Here is a 27,558-nt window from a genome sequence, read left to right on the forward strand (position 1 = left end):
TAGAATGCGGAAGAGGTGCCTGTATAACATCTGGCTGTGAAAATCAGCAGGGATTCTATCTGCCAGGGAGAGATGGGAGTCTTCGAGAGACACAGGTGCCCTCTTAAAGGACCAGTGCACAAAATCTCATTCACAGCCACTCTTAGCAGAGGGAGGGTGAAGTAGAATAGAGTGGTGTCAGGAGAGACTGTGGTTTGTGGCTCTGTGGAGAGAGCTGAAGCAACAGCAGCCAGGATACCTGTGCTGAATCATTCTCCCACACCTCAGTTGCCTTCTTTTTTGGGTGGAGCACTCCCCTCCATGTGGCATCAATCTGAGGGACTGCAGTAGCCCCACACTCTGGTCTCCCAGTTGTCCTACCATGTGGAACTTTTTTTCTGCTGAGGAATCAGCTGCCTGGGCCCAGTTGTAGAGGTAGGAGCAGATTCAGGGGTTGTCAGTGACTGAGTTGTGTGACTTTGGATTGGGGGCCATTCCTCCCACTTTCCCATGAACGTGACTGGCAACTCCACCTCACGAGAGATCCGCTAGTCACACTTTCCAGCCTCCTGGTGGCCCCACCCTCCCCACTTCTATTGGCTCTACCTGGCCGAAGTCTCAGAGGAGTCCGGAATAAACTGAGTTGTGTGGCTGTGGAGCAAAGGCTTCTCGCCGCACCTTTTCCCAGGCCTGACAGGTATCTCCCCCTCACTGGAAATCCATTAGCCCCATTCTCCCAACTTCTGCCAGCCCCATCCTGCTGAGATTAGGCTCCTGGCAGAATCTGGGACAGACTGAGTTGTGTAGCTCTAGAATGGGAGCCATTTTTCCCTTGTATGCCCTGCCAGTATAGAGCGCTCCCTTCACATGGCCAAATGTTTGTCTGTTTGGACACAATAAACTCTGCTGGTCTTACCCTGACGACTCTCTGAGACCTTCGCCCCACGATAAAGGTGTGCAAGCACTCAGTGGGTATCATTATATTTCCTCAGTGGCCTCAGACCCAGCACTGGCACCAAGGTTGAACTTGTATCACTCTGGGGGACACCACTCATTTCTGCCTGGTTACTCACTGAGAACCAACCTTATGCAACTTGAGTACTGCCAGAGACTCTTTCAGTGACTGAGACTAGTAGGCAGAGAGGCAGGTGAAGGTGGATCATGAGGTGCCTTGGGACTTTAGCTGACCTGCCCTCATCCCGGTGCTGGTAAAAGCCAGTCTTGGTGCACAGCTTGGTCCTTGGTGCACAGCAGAGGTACCCACAAAAGTGTGAATTGCTTTGTAGCTCCAGACAGATTGTCCAGGGCCAGTCAAAGACAGTGTCTGACATTGGTGTCACCAGAATCCCACCCGAGAAGCCCCATAACCAACACACCCATTGGCCTGCATCAGAAAACATCAGAGTAGGATCAAGTTAGCTTCACAAGTGGAACAACCAAAGGGAGATCTCGACAGGTACCAGACCTTGCTGAGGTGAATTCTGCTTTGTGTGGTCAGCACCTGCACAGCAGCTCATACACTGTGGCCGGGGTTGATCTTAACAGTCAGCAGCTTAAGGGTTGACCCTATGCACAAATGGGCAAATAGCAATCAAGACTCTAGTACAGACAGGCCGGTGTGGCTCAGTGGTTGAGCATTGACCCATGCACCAAGAAGTTGGTTTGATTCCCAGTCAGGGCACATGCCCCAAGTTGTGGGCCAGATTTTCAGTGGGGGGCATAAAGGAGGTGGCCAATCGATGTTCTCCCTCATCAATGTTTCTATCTCTCTCTCTCCCCCTATCCCTTCCTCTCTCTCTAAAATCAATAAAGAAAAAAAAAAAAAAAAAGACTCTACTACAACAGGAGGGCCTGCGTAACCCACACTAAGGACATTCCTGGAGTACCCAGTTCAGGTGATTAAGGAGACTGCACCACTGGGTCCCACAGGACACCTGCTATGTAAAGTCACCCTACCAAGATGAGGAATCATAGCAGATCTACCTAATGCATAATATAAACAAACATAGAGAGGCAGCCACCCTGGGAAGACAAAGAAACAAGCCCCAAAAGAAAGAAGAGATAAAATCTCTAGAAAAAGAGCTAAATAAAATGGAGGCAAGCAATTTATCAGATACAGAGTTGAAAAAAATGGTTATAGTGATACTCAAGGAACTTAGAATTACAACAGCATGAAAAGGGACATAGAAACCATAAAAAGATACAGTCACAAGTGAAGGATACAATATCTGAAATGAATATACTAGAAGGAATAAACAATAAGTTGGATGAAGCAGAGAACTGAATCAGTGATTTGGAAGACAAGGTAGCAAGCCGGAACTGTTTGGAATGAAATAAAGTCATGCAAAGCAAGGACCTACAACCAAGGCTACTTTAGCCAGCAAGGCTATAATTTAAAATTGCAGGAGAAATAAAGAGCTTCCCAGACAAGAAAAAGGTGGAGTTTGTCACCATCAAATCAGTATTGAAAAAATGTTAAAAGGTCTTCTTTAAGAAGAAAAAGAAAAGCAGAGACATAGTTAAAATAATAAAATGACAAAAAATACATACCTATTAGTAATCTCTTTAAGTGTAAGTGGCTTAAATGCTGCAATCAAAAGACAAGGTACCTGAATGGTAAAGAAAATAAGACCAGTTTATATGCTGTCCACAAGAGACCCACCTTGGAATGCAAGATACACACAGACTAAAAGAAAGGTATGGAAAAAGATACTTTATGCAAATGGAAATGGAAAATAACTGGGGTAGCAATTTTTATATCTGACAAAATAGACTTTAACACACAAGCTATAGTAAGAGACAAAGAATGACAGTATATGATGGTGAAAGGAGCACTCCTACAAGAGGATATAACCCTGTAAACATTTATGCACCCAACATAGAAACACCTAAATATGTAAAGTAAATCTGAATGGACATAAAGTGAGAGATTGACAGTAATACAGTTACAGTATGGGATTTTAACACCCCAACTGACATCAATGAATAGACCTGCCAGACAGAAAATGAACAAAGGGATGATAATCTTAAATGGCACACTTGATCAAATGGATTTAATTGATATCTTTAGAGCATTTTCTTTCAAAGTAGCAGAATACACATTCTTTTTAAGTACACATGGAACATTTTCTAGGATAGACCACATATAAGGACACAAAACAAATCTCAGTACATTTAAGAAGATTCAGATCATATCAAGTATCTTCTCTGACCCATAATGATATGAAATTAGAAATCAATCACAAGAAAGATGCTCAAAAACACACAAAGACATGGAGGCTAAATAACATGTGACTAAATAATGAATGGATTAACAATGAGATCAAGGAAGAAATGTAAAGATACCCTGAAACAAATGAAAATGAGAATATAACCCAAAATCTATGGGACACAGCAAAAGCAGTTCTAAGAGAGAAATGGCTAGCATTACAGAGCTATCTCAAGAAACAAGAAAAAATTCAAATAAACAATCTAACTGTATACTTCAAGGAACTAGAAGAATTAACAAACAAAGCCCAAAGTGAGTAGAAAAAAGGAAATAATAAAGATTAGAGCAGAAATAAATGAAGTAGGGTCTAAATAAACAATACAAAGGATCAGTGAAACTAAGAGCTGGTTCTTTGAAAAGATATACAAGATTGACATACCTTTAACCAGACTCACCAAGAAATAAAAAAGGGGACCCAAATAAAATCATAAATGAAAGAAATATTAGCAAGAGACACCAGAGAAATACAGAGGAATGGCAGCTGTGGCTCAGTGTCGGCCAACACATCAAAGGGTCATGGGTTTGATTCTGAGTCAAGGGCACATGCTGAGTTACAAGTTCAATACCTGTCTCTGGTCAGGGCACATGTGGGAAGCAGTCAATTGATGTGTCTCTCTCACTTTGATGTGTGTGTCTCTCTCTCTCTCTCTCTCTCTCTCTCTCTCTCTCTCTCTCTCCTTCCCTCCCCCCCACCCCCTTTCTTCCCATCCCTTCCACTCTCTCTAAAAATCAATGGAAACTATATTCGGGGGCGAAGATTTACAACAACCAAAGTATTGTTAAAATATTACGAACAATATATGCCGACAAATTGGACAATCCGGACTAAATGAGTACATTCCTAGAAACATACACTGATCCAAAACTGAATCAGGAAGAAGCAGAAAATACGAATAGACCGATTACAACTAATGAAATTGAATCAGTAATCAACAGACTCCTGTCAAATTTAAAGTCCTGGACTGGAATGGTTTACAGTTGAATTTTACCAAATATTCAAAGAATTAACACTGTCCTCCTCAGTCTATTCCAAAAAATTCAAGGGGAAGACTCCCAAGTTCATTTTATAAGGCGAGCATTATCTTAATTACAAAACCAGATAAAGACACTACACAGGAAATTATAGCCCAATATCCCTGATGAACATAGATGCAAAATCCTTAGCAAAATGTTAGCAAACCAGATCCAGCAATACATAACAACAACTAAAATCTGAAATATCCATTTCTCTTTTTTGTTTGAGTATGTGGGTATGTGAGTTTCCTCAGAGTTGATCAGGTAACTTCAGGTAATATTTGGGGGGGGGGGGAACTTGTATGGGGGAAAATGTAGACAACTACTCATTGAGTTTTGAAATGAACCACTCAGCTAATTTTTAGTGAGTAAAATATGATTTTTAGGTAAGCCAGTGGTAGAACTAAAAATAAAAATAGTACTAGCCAACATTTGTTTCAGTGAATTTAAAATGATTTTGTTCATAATGTTGATAAAACTGTTGAAAGTTTAAATAAAACGTATTTAAGGGCAAAACTGTTAGGAAACTGATCCATTATTTGACCCCCAAGCCATTATACTCAATTTGACAGAGGAGGCAAGAGTATACAGTGGTATAAAAACAGAGTCTTCAGTAAATTGGATAGCTACATGCAAAAAAATGAAACTAGACCACCATACACAATGAAGCTTACACCATACACAAGAATAAACTCCAGCTCTGGCCAGTTTGGCTCAGCAGTTGAGCATCAGCCTGCGGACCAGAGAGTCCCAGGTTTGGTTCCCGCTTGGGGCACGTACCACAAAAAAAGAATAAACTCCAGATGGATGACTTAAATGTGACTCGTGAAACCATAAAAGTCCTACAAGAAAATGTAGGCAGCAAAATCGGAGACATCTCACATGGCTGAATTTTCACTGACACATCGCCTAAGACGAGAAACAAAGGAAAAAAAATTAATAAATGGGACTACATCAAACTAAAAAGCTTCTGTACCGAGAAAGAAGCATCAAAATGAAAAGAGAACCTACTGTAGGGGGAAACATAATTGCCAATGATACATCAGATAAGGGGTCAATTTCCAAAATATATAGATTACTCATACAACTCTACAAAAGGAAGACAAAGAATTCAATTAACAGAGGACCTAAATAGACACTTCTCCAAACAGGACATACCAATGGCCAAGAGACATATGAAAAAATGCTCAATGTCACTAATCATCAGATAGATGCAAATTAAAACGACTATATCACCTCACACCTTTCAGAATGGCTGCCATCAACAAATCATCAAACAAGTGCTGGTGAGGATGTGGGGAAAAGGGGGCTCTAGTACACTGCTGGTGGGAATGCAGACTTGTGCAGCCACTATGGAAAACAGTATGGAGTTTCCTCAAAAAATTAAAAATTGAACTGCCATTTGAACCAGTGATCCCACTTCTAGGAATATGTCCTAAGAATCCTGAAACACCATTCAGAATATGTGTACCCCTGTGTTCATAGCACTTTTCACAATAGCTAAGATCTGGAAACAGCTCAAGTGCCCATCAGTAGATGAGTGGATAAAAAAGCTGTGGTATATTTGCACAATGGAGTACTACGCATCTGTAAGGAAGAAAGATCTCTTACCCTTTGAGACAACATGGAGGGACCTGGAAAGTATTATGCTAAGCAAAATAAGCCAGTCAGAGACACACAAATATCATATGATCTCACTTATTTGTGGAATATAGTGAACAAAATAAGCTGATGAGCAAAATATACCCAGAGACATGGAAGTAGGGATCAGACAAAAACCTCAGAGGAAGATGGTTTGGGGAGGGCAGGAAGAGATAAATCAAAGAACTTATATGCATATATGCATAACCAATGGTATAGGCAATAATATTGTGAAGGTGGTGGGGAATGGGAGTGGGGAGGAGGGTATCGACTGGGTGAAAAAGGAGAAACATCTGTAACAAAAATTAATAATAAAAAAGACAAACGGTACTGCATTTTGTTTCTCTAGATTAATGGAATTAAGCTATATTTGTGCTTTCTCAAGAATTTGCATTTAATTCACTAACCTAGGCCCTATTTTCCCCTTAAAATCTCTATCAGTACACTTCTATTCAGCATTTTTATGGAGGTTCTAGCCCAGGGCAATATGTGAGAAAAGGAAATAACATGGGCAAAGAATTTCAGTAGATACTTCTTCAAAGAAGATATACAACTTTTTAATAAGCACCTGAAAAAATGCTCAATATTACCAGTCATTGGGGTAGTACAAATCAAAACTATGGTAACATGCTACTTCACATCAACTAGGATGGTTGTAATAAAGACAGATAATAGCAAGTATTTGCAAAGATATGGAGAAATTAGAATCCTCCCTCATGTTGCCTATGGGAATGTAAATTGTAAAAATGTAATAAACTTTGCAAACCAGTTTGGTAGTTCCTAACAAAGTTAAACAAGAGTTACCATATTACCCAGCAATTATACTCTTAGATTAATACCAAGAGAATGAACATATGTTTATAAAATATTTGGCTGTACATGTTTATTCCTATTATTAGAAACATTATTCATAATAGTAAAAAAAGGTAAAACAACTGAAAATGTCATTGACTGATGAGTGAAAACGAAAATGAGACAGTCATGCAATAGAATATTATTCAACCATAACAAGGAATGAAGTACTACCACCTGTTACAACATAGATGAACCCAAAAGCATTATACCAAGTGAAGAAACCGGACACAAAAGGCCATAACATGTTACGTGATTTTAAATTAAACGTACAGAATAGTCAAATTGAGAGGCAGAAAGTGGATTTGTAGTTGCCTGGAGCTGTAGAGAGGAGGTGGGTGGGGTGGGAGGATGGGTAGGCATGGAGTTTCTTTTAGGGCTGTTGAAAGTGATGGTAGGTTGCACAATTCTGAATTAGAGTTAGTCAATGGTGTGTGAAGTATATCAATTTAAAAATGCTATTCAGCATCTAACCAAGAGACAGAAACCATAAAGTAATTTGAACAGTGAAAGTTTAATGTATAGAATTAGAATTATTAACTATAACATTGAAGAAACAAGGATTAGCTGGTAAGAGTAAAGAGAACTTTAAGGAATATAGGAAGAGCAGATATGATATCTACAAAACCCAGGACTGAAATAGAATATGCTAACCTAGAAAGAGGCTGCTGTCTTCCTTTTTCTGAGATCCAGGCCTTGGAGAGGGTGCATCCATCACTCAGTGGATGGTAAATTGCTGAGTTACTAAACTGATTGGAAATTATCCCTTTGGGGTACTGGAGGAGGCCATTCACAGGGAGGTGTTGCAAGGCACATGAGGGAATACTAGGGAAAGCTACTCATGGTGAAGATGCTATGTTGGTAGCACTATGCTGGGAAGCTAATCAACATTGAGTGCTCGGGTCACTATGGGCTGAGGAGCAGGGGAAGCTGCCCCCTGCAGGAGGAAGACACTAGAGAAGTAGGTAGTGCAGGAACCTGGCTGGAGAAAAATCTTTCTCCTCCAGTGTACCTTCACTTCTCTTTACTGACAAAGGTTAATGTCCTGCCAGCTGGCAAAAGAGCAATATGTGAAAGACCCATCTCCATTTTTACAGAGCAGCCAATAATGGGTGGATTTGAATTTGAGAGGTAATAAACTGATAACTGGATCAAGAACCTATGTTAAACCCTGTACAATTTCGGATACATTGGAATATCGGGTTTAAAAAAGTACCAGGTATTCATCTAAAAACAGCTAAACAAAACTTTAAAGTACATATTCTTGTAATACTTTTAGAAAATTATTCTAAACTACTACAAAAAGCAATTCATGGTGACTTAAAAAATATTGACCAATACAGAAATGTTTAAAATATAATAATTTCCCTCTTATCCTGCAGGTTCTTACTATTTCATTCATGTTTCCTGAAGATAAAACTATTATTAATAGTTGGTATACAGTTATTGTTTTTTCTATATACAGTTAGTTAACCCTTGAACAATAAGGGTGTAGGGGCATGGACACTCTTGCAGTGTAACAGAATAACTTAAGTCGGCCCTCCACATATTCAGTTTCCCATCTGCAAATGGAAATTTAAGTTGACCCTTGAAAAGGTCAGCTGTACCCATATATGTATATTGGGGTGGGCCAAATAGGTTTACAGCTGTATTATAAATACTATAATTAATAAATAACAATATAAGAATAAACCCTTGTGTACTTACAACTGTAAACCTACCTTTGCCCATCCCTGTGTATATGTATTTTCCCCTAGTGATAGAGTTTTGATAGATAGGCAGGCTAGGTAAATCACATAACCGTTCTTTCTGATTTTCTAAGCTTTTGAAATGAAGGGACTTTTATTTGAAGGCAAGTTTCAAGTCTCTAATGGATATAGTTTGATAGTAGTGGTAAGGGAGGAAGAGGTAGTTTGGTCGCCATTAATCAGTTAACAATTTTTATATAGCCTAGATGTTCATATTTTCCCATATGTTTTGAAATTTAAATACTTTATTGTGTTAAACATATATGTTTATGTATATGTTGCTGGATACGGATACTAAATTTCAGTGAAATTTGAATTATATAAATTTTTGTTTGTTTTTTTCTTTAGAAAAATCCTGCAAAAATGTCTTTGTATCCATCTCTTGAGGATCTGAAGGTAGACAAAGTGATTCAGGTATGTTTAAATCATTTAAGTTCTTTCCCCCCCATGTACTATTTCATGCACTTTATTTTTTATTTTCTTTTTAATCCTCACCCGAGGACATTTTTCCATTTTTTTTGTTCAGATAGAGTGGGAGGGAGAGAGAGGGAGAGAGAGAGAAAACATCGATGTGAAAGGGCCACATCGAGTGGCTGCCATTCGCACGGCTCAACCAGGGCCGGGGACAAACTGCAACCGATGTACATGCCCTTAGCGGGAACCGAACCTGGGTCTCTCCGGATCGCAGGCTGAGCCAAACTGGCCAGGGCTATCAGGCATTTTAGTTACAGGTAAAGTGAAGCAAGAAACTTGAATAGATATATTTGTTTGCTTTTATACATCATGTACCTTTTTCAATTTATTAATCGTAGACTACAGAGTTACAGAAATGCTAGCTGTTCCATTTTATTGTGAATTAATAGACATGAGATATTATTTCTTTAAAACTAGACCTAAACTACTCAATGATAGCTAGATTTTATGACTAAAATTTAAATACAGCATATATAAGTTGGTAAAATACACTTTCAACTTTTTGATGTCCTAGTTTTGTTTAAAATTAGGACAGTATTTTGGATCTTCAGCTTTGACCAATCTTTAAAATAATTCTTTGCCTTCTCTTTGAAGTTAAAAATTATCAAAATAGTGAAGTGTACATGCTGCTCATAGAAGAGTAGTGGTGTGAAAGCACAAGGAAATGTCGTGATTTGTTTCCTTTTATGTGTGAGCCCAGCCAGGTCACATGTTTGTGCTGTAAATACTATTGGGGATTACAGCATTTCTCATCTCATCAATTAAAACCTTTTGAGGTCTTCATGTAAGTGTTATCTCTGGAGACATGTTTCTACTTAAGAAAGTTTGGGGTTGGTATCAAGTCTTGCTATTTTGTAAATTTTTGTTATACTTTTTTAACTGGAGATGTAGTTTTTAATGAATCCATCTTGATTCCAGTTTACTTTTAATTTGATCTCTTATAAACTTAGAATTTTTTCAGCTGTTGTTTATTCTTTTATTTTGAGATTGGTAAATCAAACTCCTTGTAGTTCTTTATTTCTAAACTCTTTTTAATGTGATGAAATTATTTCTGAGTTTGGTACTTCAAAGCTTCCTACTCTAAAGATCATTTTATTTGAGGCCTTGACCTCAGTTTACTCTAAGTGAAATTTACTTCTTAATAATTATTTAATGAATATAAATAGTTTATTTCAAACTTGTGAGAAGTCTTAAGCAACTTCAAGAATAAAAGTGTTTTTAGGCAAACTGTTGGCCTTTTTAGGGTGAAAAACCCTGGCAATAATAGTAACAAATAGGTAGCTGGAATTATTAACTTTGTAGTAATTTAGTTAAATATGAGGGGAGATCAATGGACACATATTTTTCATCATAAAGGATATTAAAATATGGTTTGTAAAATCTCTGAAATCTATTGTTCAGCAGCCAGGGTTTTGATGTCTCACAGTTTTAAGTGGCCTGTTCAGTCATCTTAAATGCAGAGAACTTTCTATATACCGGGTGGGGCAAAGTGAGTTTACAGTTGTGAGTACTCGAAACACAGTTTATTTTTGTATTACTATTTATTTATTACTGTATTTTCCATATGAACGACTGTAAACCTACTTTTGCTACACCCTGTATATTCTTACTTCAGTGTTCCTTAGATCAGAACAATAGCAATGAGGCCCTGGCCGGTTTGGCTCAGCGGTTAGAGCGTCGGCCTGCGGTCCGGAGAGACCCGGGTTCGGTTCCCGCTAAGGGCACGTACTTCGGTTGCAGTTTGTCCCCGGCCCTGGTTGGTAGTGCTGGTGGCAGCCACTCGATGTGTCCCTTACACATCGATGTTTCTCTCTCTCTCTCCCTTCCTCTCCCTCCCTCCCACTCTATCTTTAAAAAAAAAAAAAAAAAAAGAACAGTAGCAATGAATGAAAGAATAGAAAATAATAATCTAAAAAGAAATAATTTTTTAAAATTAATAAATCTGACCTTTTAGAGCAGTTTTAGGTTCACAGCAAAATGAATGCAAACTACAAAGAGTTTTCCATTTTACCTCCCCCTCTATACACAGTCCACATTTCTCCCGCACCATCAGCATCCTCCTCAGAGTGGTGCACTTGTTACAGTTGATTACCAACACAGACACGTTGTTCCCACCTGAAGTCCATAGTTTACATCAGGGTATGCTCTTGGTGGTGTACACTCCATTGGTTTTGACAAATGTATAATGACATATAACTACTTTTTGTAATATAGAATACTTGCACTGTTCTAAAAATACTCTGTATCTGTCTATTCCTTCCTCCCTCCCCACTGATCCCTGACAACTCCTGATAATTTTACTGTCTCCATAGTTTTGTCTTTTCCACAATATCATATGGTTTGAATCACATGGTATTCAGCTTTTGCAGATTCATTTCTTTCACTTAGTAATACGAATTTAAGTCTCCTCCATGTCTTTTCATGGCTTGATAGCTCATTCTTTTTAGCACTGAATGGTATTTTTTCGTAGAGATTATCCAAGCAGTCCACTGGCCACTTGCTGCTTTCAGCTGGTAGCTGGTGAAAGAACTTTAAAAATTCAACATACTTTGACTTTGTGCATTGTTACTTAAAGTTATAAAGATTTTCATGCTGCATTTTAATTCAGTTTTGAATGTGATAAGTTATAAAAAATAAATATTGAAGAATGACTCAATAACAAGCGTATCAGACAACATTTACAATCCATGACAGAGTACTATTCAATGCTTTTGTAGGACATACTTATTTAAATTAAACTTCCATTTCTCCAAGGATCTTTGGGATTACCCTTGGCATTAATTTCAGGGCTAAGTTGAAATATAGGTATAAACTTCATTAATCAAAATATTTTATGATTATTTAAAAACTGGTATTGGAGATGGGTCATACAACTTATTACCAACCTTGTCTCAAATGACATGTCTATTTGAGAAAGTCAGATCTCTGTAAGGAGAAAGGATTTCCATCAGTAGAATACATAATAGAACAGGAGCTATGAAGGCAGCCCAGAGAGGAGGTCTTGGCTTACATGAGCATGAGTAACACTGATAATATATATGTTGTCAAAGTGATTTTGGCGAGTTTGTTTAACAGTTACAAGTTTTATTATCATTTTTATGCCAGTGACAAGGTATGCATTTTTTATACTTTAATAAAACTTAGCTGCTGCTTATACTTGCTAAAATGAAGGTAAAGTTTATTTCAGTAGGAAATGCCAAAATGATAAAATAAATATTAGAACCATAATAAGTATTTAAATATGTAGGTGTTTTTCTGATAGGGCTTTTATATGAATATGGTTGAGCTTTTTTTCTTATGCAAATTAAATATTTTTAGACTAAAAGAATAATGAAAATGTAAAATGGGTAGTAATGCATTTTGAAAATATTACTTTATTAATTTACAGCAGCACTAGGAAATACTGGTTATAAGATAATATGGACTGGCCTGGCTGGTGTGGCTCTGGTTGAGCATCAATCCATGCACCAAGAGGTCGCTGGTTCAATTTCTGGTCAGGTTGTGGGCCTGATCCCCAGTGAGGGGCATGCAGGAGGCAGCCAATTGATTTCTCTCTCATCAATGTCTTTATCTTTCTCCCTTTCTCTTTCTCTAAAATCAGTAAAGAAAAATTATTTAAAAAAAAAAGATGTGGACTGGTGCTTAGTCAAGTTTTATGTGATAGTGTTAAATATTCAGAATGTGAAAAATATTTCTGATTAGCAGATTTTTGAAAAATATATTGCTAAACTGTTTGAAGTTAAACTTTCTTGAGTACTACTTCAGTGTTTTAGCTTCTTTTTGGAAGTATAGTCAAACCTGGGTTCTTGAACTTTTCCCATTTTCAATAATTCAGTTCTCAATCTGACAACCCTTTCATATTGATACATCAGCTTGACAAAAAGCCCCTCACAGAGGAGAATGTGAGTCAGTTTACCACTAAACCTCCCTTGTTAACATCTCAGGAAATCATACTGTGAATATTTCTGTGGCTTTTTTTTTTTTTTTTTTTTTGCTTTTGTTGCTGGTGAAATGGAAAATTAGCACAATTTTAAAACATAAAGAGGCCTTCAAGAGTGCTAATGATGTGAAAGAAACAATGATCACAGGCAATTGAAGAGTCAGAAAAATTTGTTGATTTGGATAAAGAAAAAACAGCCAGTTTAAGTGAAAAAGTAAAGATGCCTCATGCTGACCTGAAGGACACCCCTGGACCTCTTGCTGAAAGTGATTGCTTAAGGCTAGTAGGGGGTAGTTCAATAAATTTAAGAAAAGTTTATAGATTAACGAATACATTAGACATGTACTGTATATAAGAAAGGTTAAAACGGGAATCATTTGGGAATCTGGAATGAATCGATTGAATTTAAATTATTATTTTTTAAAATGTATCTTTATTATTGAAAGTATTACAGATGTCCGTCCCCCTCTTTTCCTCCATTGACCCCCTCCTTCCCACTCCTGCCACCCACTGCCTTCACCACACTATTGTCTGTGTCCATTGGTTATGCATATATGTATATAAGTTTTTTGATTTAGCTCTTTCCACTCCCCCTTCCCCTTCTCTGAGGTTCATCAGTGTGTTCCCTGCTTCCATGTCTCTGGATCTGTTTTGTTTGTCAGTTTATTTTATTCATTAGATTCCACATATAAATGAGATCATGTGATACTTGTCTTTTCTCTGATTGGCTTATTTCACTTAGTTTAATACTCTTCAGGTCCCTCCATGCTGTCTCAAAGGTAAGAGATCCTTCTTTTTAACAGCTGTGTAGTATTCCATTGTGTACTAGACCACCAACTTACACCATTCACAATAAACTCAAAATGTATAAAAAACATTTTTTAATAAAACAAATCCTTTAATTTTTCAAGTGTTTAAAAAAATAGCTTTATACTTAAGCCAGCTGTGAAGATAAGCACAAAATTTACCAGTTTACATTTTTTAAACCACAACAACTTGAGCACCCACTCTGTGCATAGCACTATTCTAGGTGCAATAATAGGGATTCTTAACCTTAGAAATGTGATTTCACTTTCTGAAATTGTATTATCACCTTTTCCAGAGAGTAAAAATAAATAAAACCACTATTCTTTACTACCGATCTACCCCAAACCTACTTCTGGCTCACGGAAAAGCTAATTTCTGCCAAATTTAAGATGTTTCGATGAACTCAGCTCTTCTTAAAAAATAAAAAAAGTAGAACTTTTCATTAAAAAAATTAAAAAACAATTTTCCATGAAAGTGCAGTTTCTGCTTCTAAGAAGTATTTTTTAAATTTTTGATAAACGTTTTTAAATGTAAGTCATGAAACTGTAAAAATCCTAGAAGCAACCATAAGCAGCAAAATCTCAGACATCTCACATAGCAGAATTTTCGATGACATATCACCTAGGACAAGAGAAACAAAGACAAAATAAACAAATGGGACTATATCAAAATTAAGTTTCTGCACAGCAAAAGAAACCAACAAAATGAATAGGGATCCCACTGTATGGGAGAACGTATCTGCCAGTGATAACATCTGATAAGGCGTTAATTTCCAAAATGTATAAAGAACTGATGCAACTTAAGAGGAAGACAAACAATCCAATTAAAAACTGAACAAAGGACCTAATATACTCTTCTCCAAAGAGGACATACAGATGGCCAAGAGATATGTAAGAAAATGTTCAACATCACCAATCAGAGAGAGATAAATTAAAACAATAATGAGCTATCACCTCACACCTGCTAGCATGGCTACCATCAATCAATTAACAACAAGTGCTGGTAAGAGTGTGGAGAAAAGGGAAAAAATGATTCTGTTTTTGAACAAATCACTTCTCAAACAACCTTCTGGAACAAACTAAGTTTGAGAACCGAGGTCCCACTGTACTGAATTAAACTAACAAATTATATAAGAATCTTAAGTATATATATAACATTATTGTTAGAATTGTCTTTTCTTTTTCAGGCTCAAAGTGCCTTTTCTGCAAACCCTGCCAACGCAGCAATTTTGTCGGAAGCATCTGCTCCCATCTCTCAAGATGGAAGTAGGTTTATACTTTGGGTTCATTCTCCTTGAACAGAAATCTTTAAGCCTTCTTTTTATGAAATAAGGAATCCAAGATTTAAAAAATTTTATTCAGCATAAAATTGGTTAAAGTTCTAGTAGTAAGAAGAAAAATAATGTTTATTTCAATGCCTAAACCTTTAATCAGGAAAGTGAACTACAAATATGAAGATGTGTTTTATGGTTTAATGAAATTAATTACATTTTAACCCTCTTAAGTTCAGAATTTAAGGTGGATTCATTTGTGTGAACTGTGCCCATACTGCTGCTCTTAAACATCCTAAGCTGTTTTCTGTCTTGGGGGATGGAGGGGGTAGTGAAATTTTCAACTGCTTCCCTTTGGAGAACTTTCCCAAATCCTGGAATCTCTACTCAGTCTCCATATCCTTCTGAATTTTGGGGGATTAGAAGAGAGCCCCCTGCCCTGGCCAGTTTTGCTCAGTAGTTAGAGTGTCGGTCCATGGACAGAAGAGTCTCAGGTTTGTTCCTGGTCAGGGGCACGTACCTGGGTTGTGGTTTGGTCCCTGGCCTCAGTTGGGGTCATGTGGGAGGCAGCCAATCGATGTGTCTCTCTTGCATTGATATTTCTCTCTCTTTCCCCCTCTTACTCTATCTGAAGATAAATGGAAAAGTGTCCTTAGGTGAGAATAAAAAAACAACAAAAAAAAAGAGAGCTCCAAAATAAGACTTAAGGTACAAAAGGAGTGTTAAGTAGATTTTTTTTTTTTTTTTTTTATCCTCACCGGAGGACATTTTTCCATTTTTTGTTCAGGTAGAACGGGAGGGAGAGAGAGAGAAACATCGATGTGAAAGGAACACATCGAGTGGCTGCCACCCGCACAACCGACCAGGGCCGGGGACAAACTGCAACTGAGGTACGCGCCCTTAGCGGGAACCGAACCCGGGTCTCTCAGGACCGCAGGCCGACGCTCTAACCGCTGAGCCAAACCGGCCAGGGCAAGTAGATTTTTTTTTAATCCTCACCAAAGGACATTTTTCCATTTTTGTTAAGATAGAATGGGAGGGAGAAAGAGGACGAGAGAGAGAGAGAAACATTGACATGAAAGGGACACATCAAGTGGCTGCCTCCTGCACAACCCCAACTGGGGCTGGTTTCTTAGTGGGAACCAAACCCAGGTCTCTCTGGACTGTGGGCTGACGCTCTAACTGCTGAGCCAAACTGTCCAGGGTGGTTTTTTTGTTTAAAAAATTTTTTTTTCTTTATTCATTTTAGAGAGAAAAGGAGAAGGGGAGAGAGAGAGAAACATTGATGAGAGAGAACATCGATTGGCCACCTCCTGCATGCCCCCCACTGGGGATTTTGGCCCACAACCTGGGCATGTGCCCTGACTGGGAATCGAACTGGCATGGGTCGATGCTCAATCACTGAGCCACAGGGGCAGGGCTTAAATTGGTTTTTGTGGCCTCATAATATTTATAACTTTTTTTTTTTTTTTTTTTTTTAGAAAATGTATTTTATTAAGTCATAAAAAAAAATCATGTAAAGAACTTTTGGAAAATTTTATCTAACTCTGTTACTAAGTTAAATACTGTTAATATTTAAATATACTGTTTCCAAGATTTCATCGAATGTGGTTCACATTCTAAAAATGGCATGACACTAAATAAATTTATAAGCTTTGATTTTTAAAAAACAATTGTAGTTCAGAAGAATCATTTTATAGCCATTTTTACTAAATGAGTTATAAGGTAGCTACCTTGACAGCAGACATTTTTGCTCAGTTATTCTATATTGGAGAATCAGTGGTGGTTCACATAATTGCTAATCAAGTCAGTTTATTTTAAGAAAAAGGAAAGGTAAGATAATTTATTTGGAAAAATTATTTCTACTCCTATGAATTTTTAGAAGCCTGAGATTATTAATAAAAGTAGAAGCCCATTATAACGACAGTTTTCGTTTTGAATATTCTACCAATGTTTTTTTCTTTCTTTATTCATTTATTTATATTAGATTTCTATCCTAAATTGTATCCGGAGCTTTCTCAGTACATGGGCCTGAGTTTAAATGAAGAAGAAATACGTGCAAATATGGCCATGGTCCCTGGAGCACCAACTCAGGGGGTATGTATAGTGTAATTAATTTTGAATTATATAAAATTATACTTTACACATAAATATAAGCTCTCCTCTTTGTGGCTAACTCACATATTTATAACTTTAACATTAACTTCTCAGAAATTTTAGACTCCCTTCTGAATATTACTTCTAAATAGTCTATTTCCTTTGTGCTTTACCACTTTATTTATTAGGAGTTAAAAATTCAGTTGCTTTGACTAGTCCATTCTCCTGAGTCTTCTGCATTTAGTCAGTTATTAAGATCTAATGATTCTGTCTCCACCATGTTTCTTGTGTTCATTTTGTCCATTCCAGTCCTTCTGTAACCCTGCTCAGTTTCTGTACTTCTAACCTAAGTTATTCCAGGCATCTCTTAATTTCCTCTAGCGTGTCTTACAGCAGACGGTACTAAGCTGCTGCTTGAGTAATCATTACGAAGTACAGGTCTATCATATCTTTTTTTTACTCAAAATTTTTTAACGTTTTGAGATCTAATGTTCCTTGTTATTAGACTCCAAATTCTAAGTTTAAATACATTGTATCTCAGCCTTTTGTTAAGGTCATTTGTTAAGTGTGATAAGACCATCACACTTTAATGCAATTATTATTATGGTTAAATACTTCAGGAAGGATGGGGTCAATATATATCTTGTTGCCATAACCCCAGTGCTTAATAAAGTTCCTGATATTTATTTATTTACCAACTATTTATTGAAAACTTGCTTATATCAGTTAGGGTCCATTTGGGAAAACAAATCACAGTAGATATTTTAACAGATAATTTAAGAAATTAGACAAAGAGGTTGAAGAATTGAAGAAAGCAAAAATGGAATACAGTGGTAATTGCAGAAAGTCGCTACTCTTCCTAGGATTGGAGTAACAGGGAAGAGGTTGGAGTTGTCAGAACCTAGAAGCTTGGGGCCTTGGAGGGGGCTCACCACTGGCAGTGCTGGTACCTCTGAAGGTTTGCGTGGAGTTTGGTTCTGGGAGTGTCAGTACGTTACAGAGAATAGAGTTAACTGCTGCCGCCAGGGTCTCGGGCTAGCCCAGGCGGTGCTGGCAGGAACCAGAAGCATGCAAGAAGGAGCAAGGCACTTGTCCTCCTCCAGCCTTCCAGTCTCCCTCTGGTGCCTCATGTGGTGGGTGCTAACCAGAAGGAAAATGTAATTTGCCCAGTTCAACCTCAGCATCACTAAGTAGAGTGTAGAAGGGTGGGTTTGGAGCTGACGGACAACGTGGTTTATTACCTGGCACTGCCTACTCCTTTGACTACTCAGTTTATCCCCACACTTCTGCAGTATTCTGACTTCACACAACAGCAATAACAACTTTATAGTTTCCCCTTAAAAGATGCTGTTCTTCATAAAAATGAGGTTCAGCAAACATTTTCTATTAAGGAAGCCACAGTAAATATTTTAGGGTTTGCTGGTTTACACATGATCTCTGGTGCATATTCTTATTTTCTTTGTCTACACATTTTTAGAGCTATCAAAATCATTCTTAATTCAGAGCGTACAATAATTAAGCCAGTTACCTCTGATAAAATGAAGTTACTCTAACCCTGTCCCCAGAATAGGACACCACCAGTTACCGTGGCCACCTCAGAGCAGTGGTCCATGGGGTCAAGTGCTGTGTGGGGTAATTACCCCTCTGAGTATTCACATTCCCAACTGAATACTTTTAATCTAAACATAAAAGCATGAAGTTTTAACCACTGCCAACAATTCATGTATTAAAGTAAAAGGTAGGGACGAATGAACAGATTAATTGCTACATGTACAGAAAATTTATAGATACACAGCAGAAAAGAAGAGAATACTAGCTGCTGTGATCCTTATTTTGGTAACTAGTCAGGAGACCATAGTAGTCAGTATTAAGACTTCCTTTTCTGCTACACATTCTTTACTTGTCTGGCTCTTTGGCCTTTTCTTTTTTTAATACCTAGTGGGATGATCTGAACCTCCATCTTTGAAATATCTGAATCAGGGCTTGTAGTCCCTTACCTTTTTTTTTTTGCTTTAATTTATAGTTGGAGATTTCTAGAACTCTTCCCACTCTAGTGAAACTCACATTCTAAACAAATAACCAATACTTAGGGCACGTCGAGGAAGAGCAGATGAATCAGTGCCAGGGCTGTATTTCAATAGGGCAAGCGTGTATGTTCTCTGAAACGTCGACCCTCGAGCAGGGAGCTGATTGAAGGAGGGAGTGAGGCCTGTGGGCCTGGTGGAGAGCATGCCATGTGTGTGCATGGAGAAATTGAAGGACCTTCAGGCATAAAGGAACTTGGCAGACCTGAGAGACAAGGTCTGTCTGTTAGGCAGAGGAAACAAGGCAGAACTTTGTAGCAGATGGCACTGCAGGGTGGTTAGGGCCAGGTGGTTGTCTGTGACCTGGACCATTGCGAGGGATTGGGATCTGAGTTGTGGGAGTGGTGTAATCTGTTTTTTAAAAAAGATATGTTTTTATTGATTTTTTTGAGAGAGAGAGTAAGGGAGAGAGAGAAAGAGAAACATCAATGTTAGAGAGGAACATTCATTGGCTGCCTCCTGCACGCCCCCTACTGGGAATTGAGCCCGAAACCTGGGCATGTGCCCTGACCGGGAATTGAACTGGGACCTCTCCATCCATGGGATGATGCTCAGTCTACTGAGCCACACCAGCTGGGCTGTAATCTGATTTTTAAAAAATATTTCTGTGCTTGCTGTGTGGAAAGTAGATAGTAGAAGGACAAGAGTGGAAACAGAGAGATTATCTAGAAGGTTCTTGGAGTAACCTTCGCCAGACAGATGGTTGCATACAGGGAATGGGAGAAGGGGCAGAAGTAACGTGGTGTTGGTCATCATGGCCACGGTAAGTAAGGACACATGTAGGTAATTCAGTATACTTGCTGGAGAAAATAAATAATTTCTAAAAACCCGCTCCAAACCCCCCCCCCCCTTTTTCTGTATTCTAGCTGAACTAAATAATTCATTTGTATCTGAAGTTTTTCTTTATCTATCCCATTACCTGATTTCCCTATCTCATAGCTGTTCATTATTTCTCGTTTTGAACCTTTGTAATTCTTCATAAGTAATATATTCTCGTATTGTTTTGATTTTTGGTATCGTTGTGTGTGTGGTATGTGTGTATGGTTCCTGTTAGACTCAGCTTTAGAATATGCTGTCATCATTACCATGAATTCTGAACAAAAACTGCACTCTATGGTGTATAGCTGAGGTTCCTCTTTCCCTACAACAATCCCAATTCTTAGGTAGATCAGAGCTTTTTATGAAAGATTCCAAGCAAGCCGTGTTAAGCTCTTCTCCGCTGTCTTTTTGGTTGAGGAAGGGATCCACTTAAAATAATAAGCCAATTTTGGTTTTGAAAACAATGAAAAATGTGAAATATGATACCTGGCACAAGCCCCTGCTGTTCTAGGGCAGTCTACACTGTGCCTACAGTCGGCTGTCATAGGCGGTTATCGAAGGGACGGAAGGAAGACCGGGCTGCCCGGTGTGCTGGCGCCCATGGTGCGCACTTTCAGTCCTCGCAGTGCGGGCGGTGAGGAGGGTGCCCTGTTCTAGAAGCTCTGACAGGGTAAGTGGGTTGCTAAAGATCAGACTATATAAAAGAACCCTCTGGAAGATGTTACATAAGTTTCAAAAGTGTGATATGGCCTTTAATTTCAAAGATCATATATTTGAGTTGAAGGCAAGCCAAAGTACACACGAAACAAATGGCAGTGAATGTAGAAGGCAGCAGACAACGTGGGAATAAGTTACCTGAGGAAGTAGTAAATAAAAACCAGGGTCATTTTTGTATGAATCAAATCATTTGAGGAAATAATTTCTAGATTACTTTCTGGGAAACCATAACTGCGTTTATTCATTATTCATCATTTTAGTTTTTGTCTTTTTTTTTTTGCATGGAGAATGTTGTAAATACTGACATGTTGTGTATCTTCTTGTCAGCAGTTGGTAGCAAGACCTTCCAGTATGAACTACATGGTGGCTCCTGTAACTGGTAATGATGTTGGAATTCGTAGAGCAGAAATTAAGCAAGGGATTCGTGAAGTCATTCTGTGTAAGGATCAAGATGGAAAAATTGGGCTCAGGCTTAAATCAGTAGATAATGTAAGTATTTTTAATGTCTATATGAACTTGTCTAAATAACTTTTAGAATATTAAGTGATCAGTGTTAGAATCATTTAAACTGAAATGCTTTAGTAAACTACATGGGTGTGTCTATAATTGAGAAGACTCTTAGGAAGCCATTACTTTACCTTTAGAATTACTTCCTGTCTCCCCATAACCACACTGAAGAAATTAAACAGGGTTACTCTTGTAGGACGTATTCAGGGTTGTTAAGGATGTGCTAAGTCTTTACTCCAATTTATGGTTTTAGATATTGCCTTATTGGATTCCTTTTTAGTACTGAGATCTCAGCTCGTGTGTCTAATCTTTTCAATAGGGAAATAGAAAATAATGAGCATGGCACAATGTGGTAAATGGTTGAGGCTGATCTTGGCAGGATGCCCCAACCCTGCTTCCTACCTAGGGGGCTGAGGGCATCGATGTGTGTGTGTGTGTATGTATGTATGTGTATATATATATATATATATATATATATATATATATATATATTCCCCCCCCCTTTATTGATTTTACAGAGAGAGGAAGTGAGAGGGAGAGAGATAGAAACATCGATAAGAGGAACATCAATTGGCCTCCTCTGGCATGCCCCACATTGGGGATCAGGCCCACAACCTGGGCATGTGTCCTGACTGGGAATCTAACCCGTGACCTCTTGGTGCATGGGTCAACACTCAACCATTGAGCCACACCGGCCAGACCATCGATGTCTTTATACACTTGTAGCTTACTCCAGACGCATCAGCATACTTCTTTGGGAAGCTCTGACTTTGCTCCTTTCCCTTCCTTTTCAGTGAATAGAGTGTTTGCTTTCCCTTGTGCAGGGGTTTCTTCTCTGCTTTCCTCTGTCCTAAGGAGACAAGATACTCTTCATAGGCCTCTACCCCCCAACTGCAGTTACCCTTCCAGTGGGTTTGTCCACTTGGACAAAGCCCAGTGGTTAGACCACATTACAGATGCTGCCTAGTGTTCCTATACCTCCTAGACTGAAGTCGAGGATACACGACAGAAGTCATGCTGACCCAGCTTAAGGTGGTAGAAAGGGTCTAGCCTTGCAGATGCTTTCAGGCTGTGTCAGGTTCACTCTTCTATACTTGTTTGTGTATATTTTGTTCAATGTCTGAGCTTGAGTTTATATAAGTAAAAATATCTTAAACATACTCGAGTTTCCTATATTTATTTCATAGTGGATTCTTTGTAAGAACTGGAGTGGTATTGTATGTGCCCACATTTTTAGGCTGTTAAATAAACCCTATTCTTAATTATGCATAGTTTAGCAAGTGGGTAAAGGAATCCTTCAGCTCAATAGGTAGAGTTAAATTTAATAAGTTTTTTAAACTGTAAAAGAACCACAATACTTCTAACAGTTGACTTGCTTTTCCCCTAAATAATGACCATGTGGTTAATACCTATTCAGTATTGTCAGACTCATAGAAGTGTACATCTATTATAATAATCCTACTTTGTTTTCCATAGTCTTTTTATTCCAAGATGAAGAGGGTGATTGAAGTTGGGCAGATAGGTCATGATTTGAGGTATAAGTTATTACTGAGATTTTACCTTTTTTGCCTTATTTCCTGGGATTCTTGCCTTGATAAAATTTTCAGTTTCTTTTTTGGGGGCAATGATACATAATACTTACGTAAATTTTTTTTTTTTAATTACTAAGGTGGATTCCTAGACCTAAACATTTGCTTCCTAATTTTTTCCATCATTGTAAAACTATATCATAACAGTGATAAATGACTAATGTTATTTTCTTACTCTCTAGGGTGTATTTGTTCAGCTTGTCCAGGCAAATTCTCCAGCTTCATTGGTTGGTCTGAGATTCGGGGACCAAGTACTGCAGATCAACGGGGACAACTGTGCAGGCTGGAGCTCTGATAAAGCACACAAGGTGCTCAAACAGGCTTTTGGAGAGAAGATTACTATGACTGTTCGTGACAGGTAAGCTGACTAAACCCTTCAAATGGAAATGCAAGACCATTTTTCCTTTTTCTTGGGCTTTTCAGATTCTGTGAATATAGTATTTTGTTGCAGAAAGTAATCAAATGTTATTGATGAGCCTTAGTCATAAAATTGTGGGGTGCAGACTTTTCTTATATAGTTTGGTTTTTTAAAAAGTAGCATTCTGATTTTGCATACATTTATATTTCAGAGCTTATAGAAATTCATCCTCTAAGAAGTTACTTCTCTATTTTAATCTATTTCTCTAGAAAATAGAAAATGTACATTGGAAAAATAACTTAGCAGCATGGTGTCCTTTATCTCACTTTGCAGTTTACTGCTGAAACACCCCATCTCTAGTGTGTAAGGGCCAGGGTCCCTGCAGAACGGTAACAGCCTATGAGTTCTAAAACACAAACCTGGTTTTGTGGGTTGTTATGAAGCTCTAGTTGTCACAGTGGGAGGATAGAATGTTTTATTTAGCAGTTAGTCCATTTATACCTTAAACATCTAGCACATGAAATATGGGCCTCCATTTATTTTTTGCCCCGGCCCGGCTGTCATAGGTGTTAAGGGTGGGCCTGTGTCATATCGTTAGGAGTTAGCTTTGGCATTTTTATTCACCTTAAACTTTTTGTGTTTCTAGTTTCTCACACATGGTAGGTGTTCAGTAATTATTTTGTAGATGAATGCCATTTTTACTTTATATCTAATGAAAAGAGTAATGTGAACCAACAAGAAGACATGACTTTTCTGTATTTTATAAAACACAGGTTTATCAGAAAACCCATATACTGACATGACAGGATTATAGACAGGTGAGCAAGTGTAATGGGCATGGTAGCTTTTGAGAGCAGACAGCTGACTGCCTTGTTGTAATCGCTACATGCCTTCCTTTCTAAAAGGCGCTTTCTGGAAGCCAGTTAAGTATGGATACATAAAAAAGTACATCTTGTAGTAATTTAGGCAAACCATAATGGATAAATAAAAAAAAAATGCAGTTGACCTTTGAACATGGGTTTGAATCACGAGGGTCCACTAATACATGGATTTAATTAATATTTGGACCTATGCAGTTTAAACTGGTGGTGTAGAGTCAACTTTTTTGAGCCACTGTTGGGAATCTGCAAATGAGGATGGCCTACTAGTTAAGTTTATGTAGATTTTTAGCTGCATGGGGTCAGTGCTCCTAACCCCCCACATTGTTGAAGGGTCAACTATAATTTTTTACGCTAAGATGTTCTGTGAATGTGCAAAATCATAGCCATACTTAGTTGCTATTATTAGAAACACTGCGTTTATTATAACAAAGCATCCAGTGTGGTAGAATAGAAATTCATGAAAATGTTTACCGTGTGATTTTTCATTTAACCCATTATGTTTACAGGCCCTTTGAACGCACAATTACTATGCACAAGGATAGTACTGGACATGTTGGTTTTATTTTTAAAAATGGAAAAATAACATCCATAGTGAAAGACAGTTCTGCAGCCAGAAACGGTCTTCTCACAGAACATAACATCTGTGAAATTAATGGGCAGAATGTCATTGGATTGAAGGTAAGGGATAGAACTTGTCTTGTTCTGCTGGTTTTATTTTAGCAAATGTCTTTTTTATTTGTCTGTTTAGGTGGTGCTGCTTTCTTACTGCCCTCCAAAATACGGAAACACAGTGGGAGATAGGTGACATGGGACCTGGGCTAGCTTTCCTCAGGCCAAGGTTTATCTTGGCTGTTTCTGGCATTACTGTTCCTGTAACAAGGGGGCTGAACTATATGATCTCTGGAGGCCCTTGGACTAGAATTCTGTGGAGACATAGGCACTGAAGGTTTTGATGGCATTTTGAATGAATGATTGTCTAACATTTTTCAATCCAGATTGTAGGAAACGAGTAATTGATAGTTTCTGTTCATACTAGTACTTTGTTTTATTTATTTTCCATCCATAAATTCCTACGTAGGGCTATTTTAAGGTCTAAAGGTTTTCATTATGACATGCTTATTTCATAAACTTTATTTAATTGAGGGGATGTGGTAATATTGTACATAGGGAAAATTATTTAATCTTAAGAAATAAAAAGATAGGTGGTATGTTTTTTTGTTGTTGTTAAAATAGTCAACTCAGTTTACTTAGCACTTTTGCTACCACCTATAAAATTAACAAGAATAACATAATTCTATGTTTATTGAATAAAACGTGGAATTAATTTAAATTTATGTGTTTTCAACAGGACTCTCAAATTGCAGACATACTGTCAACATCTGGGACTGTGGTCACTATTACAGTCATGCCTGCTTTTATCTTTGAACATATTATTAAACGGTAAGTAGACAACTCTTTAACTCAGTGCTTATGGTTAGGTGGCTTAATATAAGCACTGGGCTTTTAATTCCAAAACTTTTGGTTCTTTGGTATTTATCTAAAAATTTGGAGTAAATTGTTTAAATCAGAGAAATTCACAGCCGCCTCTGGTTTCTCTGCTCCGTGGAAATCTGCTCATGGTGATTCCTGGCAAATTCTTGCGTACTGGATGTTAGGAGTCACAGTGCTTATTTTCCAGCTTCTCAGGAGGCAGGTGGAGGTGTGGAGAGGTGTTTGGGGATGAGGACTGGAACTGGGAAGGGAGACTAGACAAGGGGCAGCAGGGGTTGTCTTCCCTGGAGCTTTTAAAATCTTGGTTCTAGCAGAGCTGTTTTTGCCAAGGCAACTTAGAATCCTTTTTTGCAGATTCTATTTTGCATGTGGAAATAAGATTAAAAAGATTTAGAAACAACACACAGTTGTAATGAAATTTTTGTTAGTTTTAGTCTGGGTAGAAAGCAAGTAGCTTACTCTGGGTGTGAAAAAAGAAGTTACTGTCAGGACTAATTGTTCTAGAGTTCTCTCTTCTTAAGTGAGTGAGAGGTGTCCCTCTCCCTGAATTTCCCTCCCAGATCATAACAGCATTCTCATTTTCTTTCTTTTTAAAATCGTCAGCCTTGATACACAAACTTACTTGCATTTTATCTAACTTTTCTAGCTAAGATACACATAGCCTTGCAAAACTAGATTACATGAGCCCTTAGATCAGAACTCATGAAAAAGACCTTCCCCACCATCCCACTTGATAACAGATACTAAGCAGGTACTAAGTTTGAATTGGGGTTTTCTTGGATCAACATAGAATTTTTGAGAAAAGAAACCCAAAACTTCAGTATTTAATAAAAGCGACTCTCTTGTAGGATGGCACCAAGCATTATGAAAAGCCTGATGGACCACACTGTTCCCGAGGTTTAAATGTCATGACACAGTGGAAACTTGGCGGAACTTCTCCAGTTCACTTCTTTGGCAACTTCACTTTCTATTATGCACAGGAAGCTTCCCAGGAACCAGGGAGCAGTGCTGCATGAGGTCCTTTCTATCCTACAGTATGGCGGGGAATCTTAACTGTTCGATCTGATACCTTGTTCAGACTGCAAAATAGTTGTAGCCTTATCCTGGTTTTACAGATGTGAAACTTTCAAAAGATTTGCTGACTTTCATAGAATAGTTTTTTCTGCTGGAAACCTGATGCTTTTATAAGCCATGATGATTAGAATGACTGATGCAAGCTTAGCTTTGTGGTAGAACCAGTCACTTCTGTCCTAGAAATCAAGTAGTGCTGTTCGTATTACTTTAGTTCTATGGCATATTTGCACTTTCACTGTTACCATGTACATTTAGAATGATTGCTTCTGATCGTTTTTTTAGTTCTGTGTGTGTAGTGTGTCTATAAAACACGAATTTAAATAACACTGTTTTATTCCATGTAAGCATTATACAGTGTGTGTGGGTTGCAAGAGATTGCATTAATTATCATTACATTTTAACTACCTTCACTTAATATGCTTGAACTGTCGCCTTAACTATGTTAAGCATCTAGAATAAAAGCCAAAATATAACGATTGCTGCCTTTCTAACACCCAAAATGCAGTTCTGTACTAAACTGAAATGTACTCTAGCCCTGAACAAGTTAATGCTACATACGGAGCTACAGCATAGCTGCTTAGTTGCATTTGAGATTTTCTAGTCATTGTGTAACGGAAACTTCTTCGCAAAGTTACTTGGTATCATTTTCTGAGAAATGAATTACTATATATTTAATGTAAAAATTCCTAAACCTAGTAGGATAAACTTTTGACTTACTTTTTTCATTTATAGATTAAGTGGGATAATAGTTAATTTTGACATTTTACTCTAAACATTACATAACCTAATTCCTTGGGGATGGTCTTACAATGTTGTCCTAGTAGTTCTGTTTCCTGACTCTTCCCTGTAAACAAAATGGCATTGACACTTTATTCCTGATTTTTCTTCTTTTTGGTTTATGCCTATTCTAATTAAATATGTATAAATAAAGTTAAAATTTAGTCCGAC

The 27,558-nt window shown here is 37.9% G+C and overlaps 1 protein-coding gene across 2 annotated transcripts in view; it reads left to right on the forward strand.

Annotated features, from left to right (window-relative positions):
* LOC118631793 (syndecan binding protein) overlaps positions 1–27,554 on the forward strand; it is a 43,591-nt gene extending 16,037 nt beyond the window's left edge. The window contains exons 2-9 of one of the 2 annotated variants that reach the window (XM_036264391.1): positions 8,851–8,916; positions 14,910–14,988; positions 16,981–17,090; positions 21,041–21,199; positions 22,989–23,164; positions 24,552–24,723; positions 25,394–25,485; positions 26,385–27,554. In XM_036264391.1, the coding sequence (XP_036120284.1) occupies positions 8,866–8,916; positions 14,910–14,988; positions 16,981–17,090; positions 21,041–21,199; positions 22,989–23,164; positions 24,552–24,723; positions 25,394–25,485; positions 26,385–26,439 (894 nt within the window). In that variant the 5' untranslated portion in view covers positions 8,851–8,865 and the 3' untranslated portion in view covers positions 26,440–27,554. Of the gene's footprint in view, positions 1–8,850; positions 8,917–14,909; positions 14,989–16,980; positions 17,091–21,037; positions 21,200–22,988; positions 23,165–24,551; positions 24,724–25,393; positions 25,486–26,384 lie in introns of both variants that reach the window. The other variant, XM_036264390.1, reaches the window with a different exon arrangement.
* Positions 27,555–27,558: the final 4 nt, after the last annotated feature.

Source organism: Molossus molossus, unplaced genomic scaffold, assembly GCF_014108415.1.
Source record: "Molossus molossus isolate mMolMol1 unplaced genomic scaffold, mMolMol1.p scaffold_m16_p_16, whole genome shotgun sequence".
Lineage (NCBI taxonomy): Eukaryota > Metazoa > Chordata > Mammalia > Chiroptera > Molossidae > Molossus > Molossus molossus.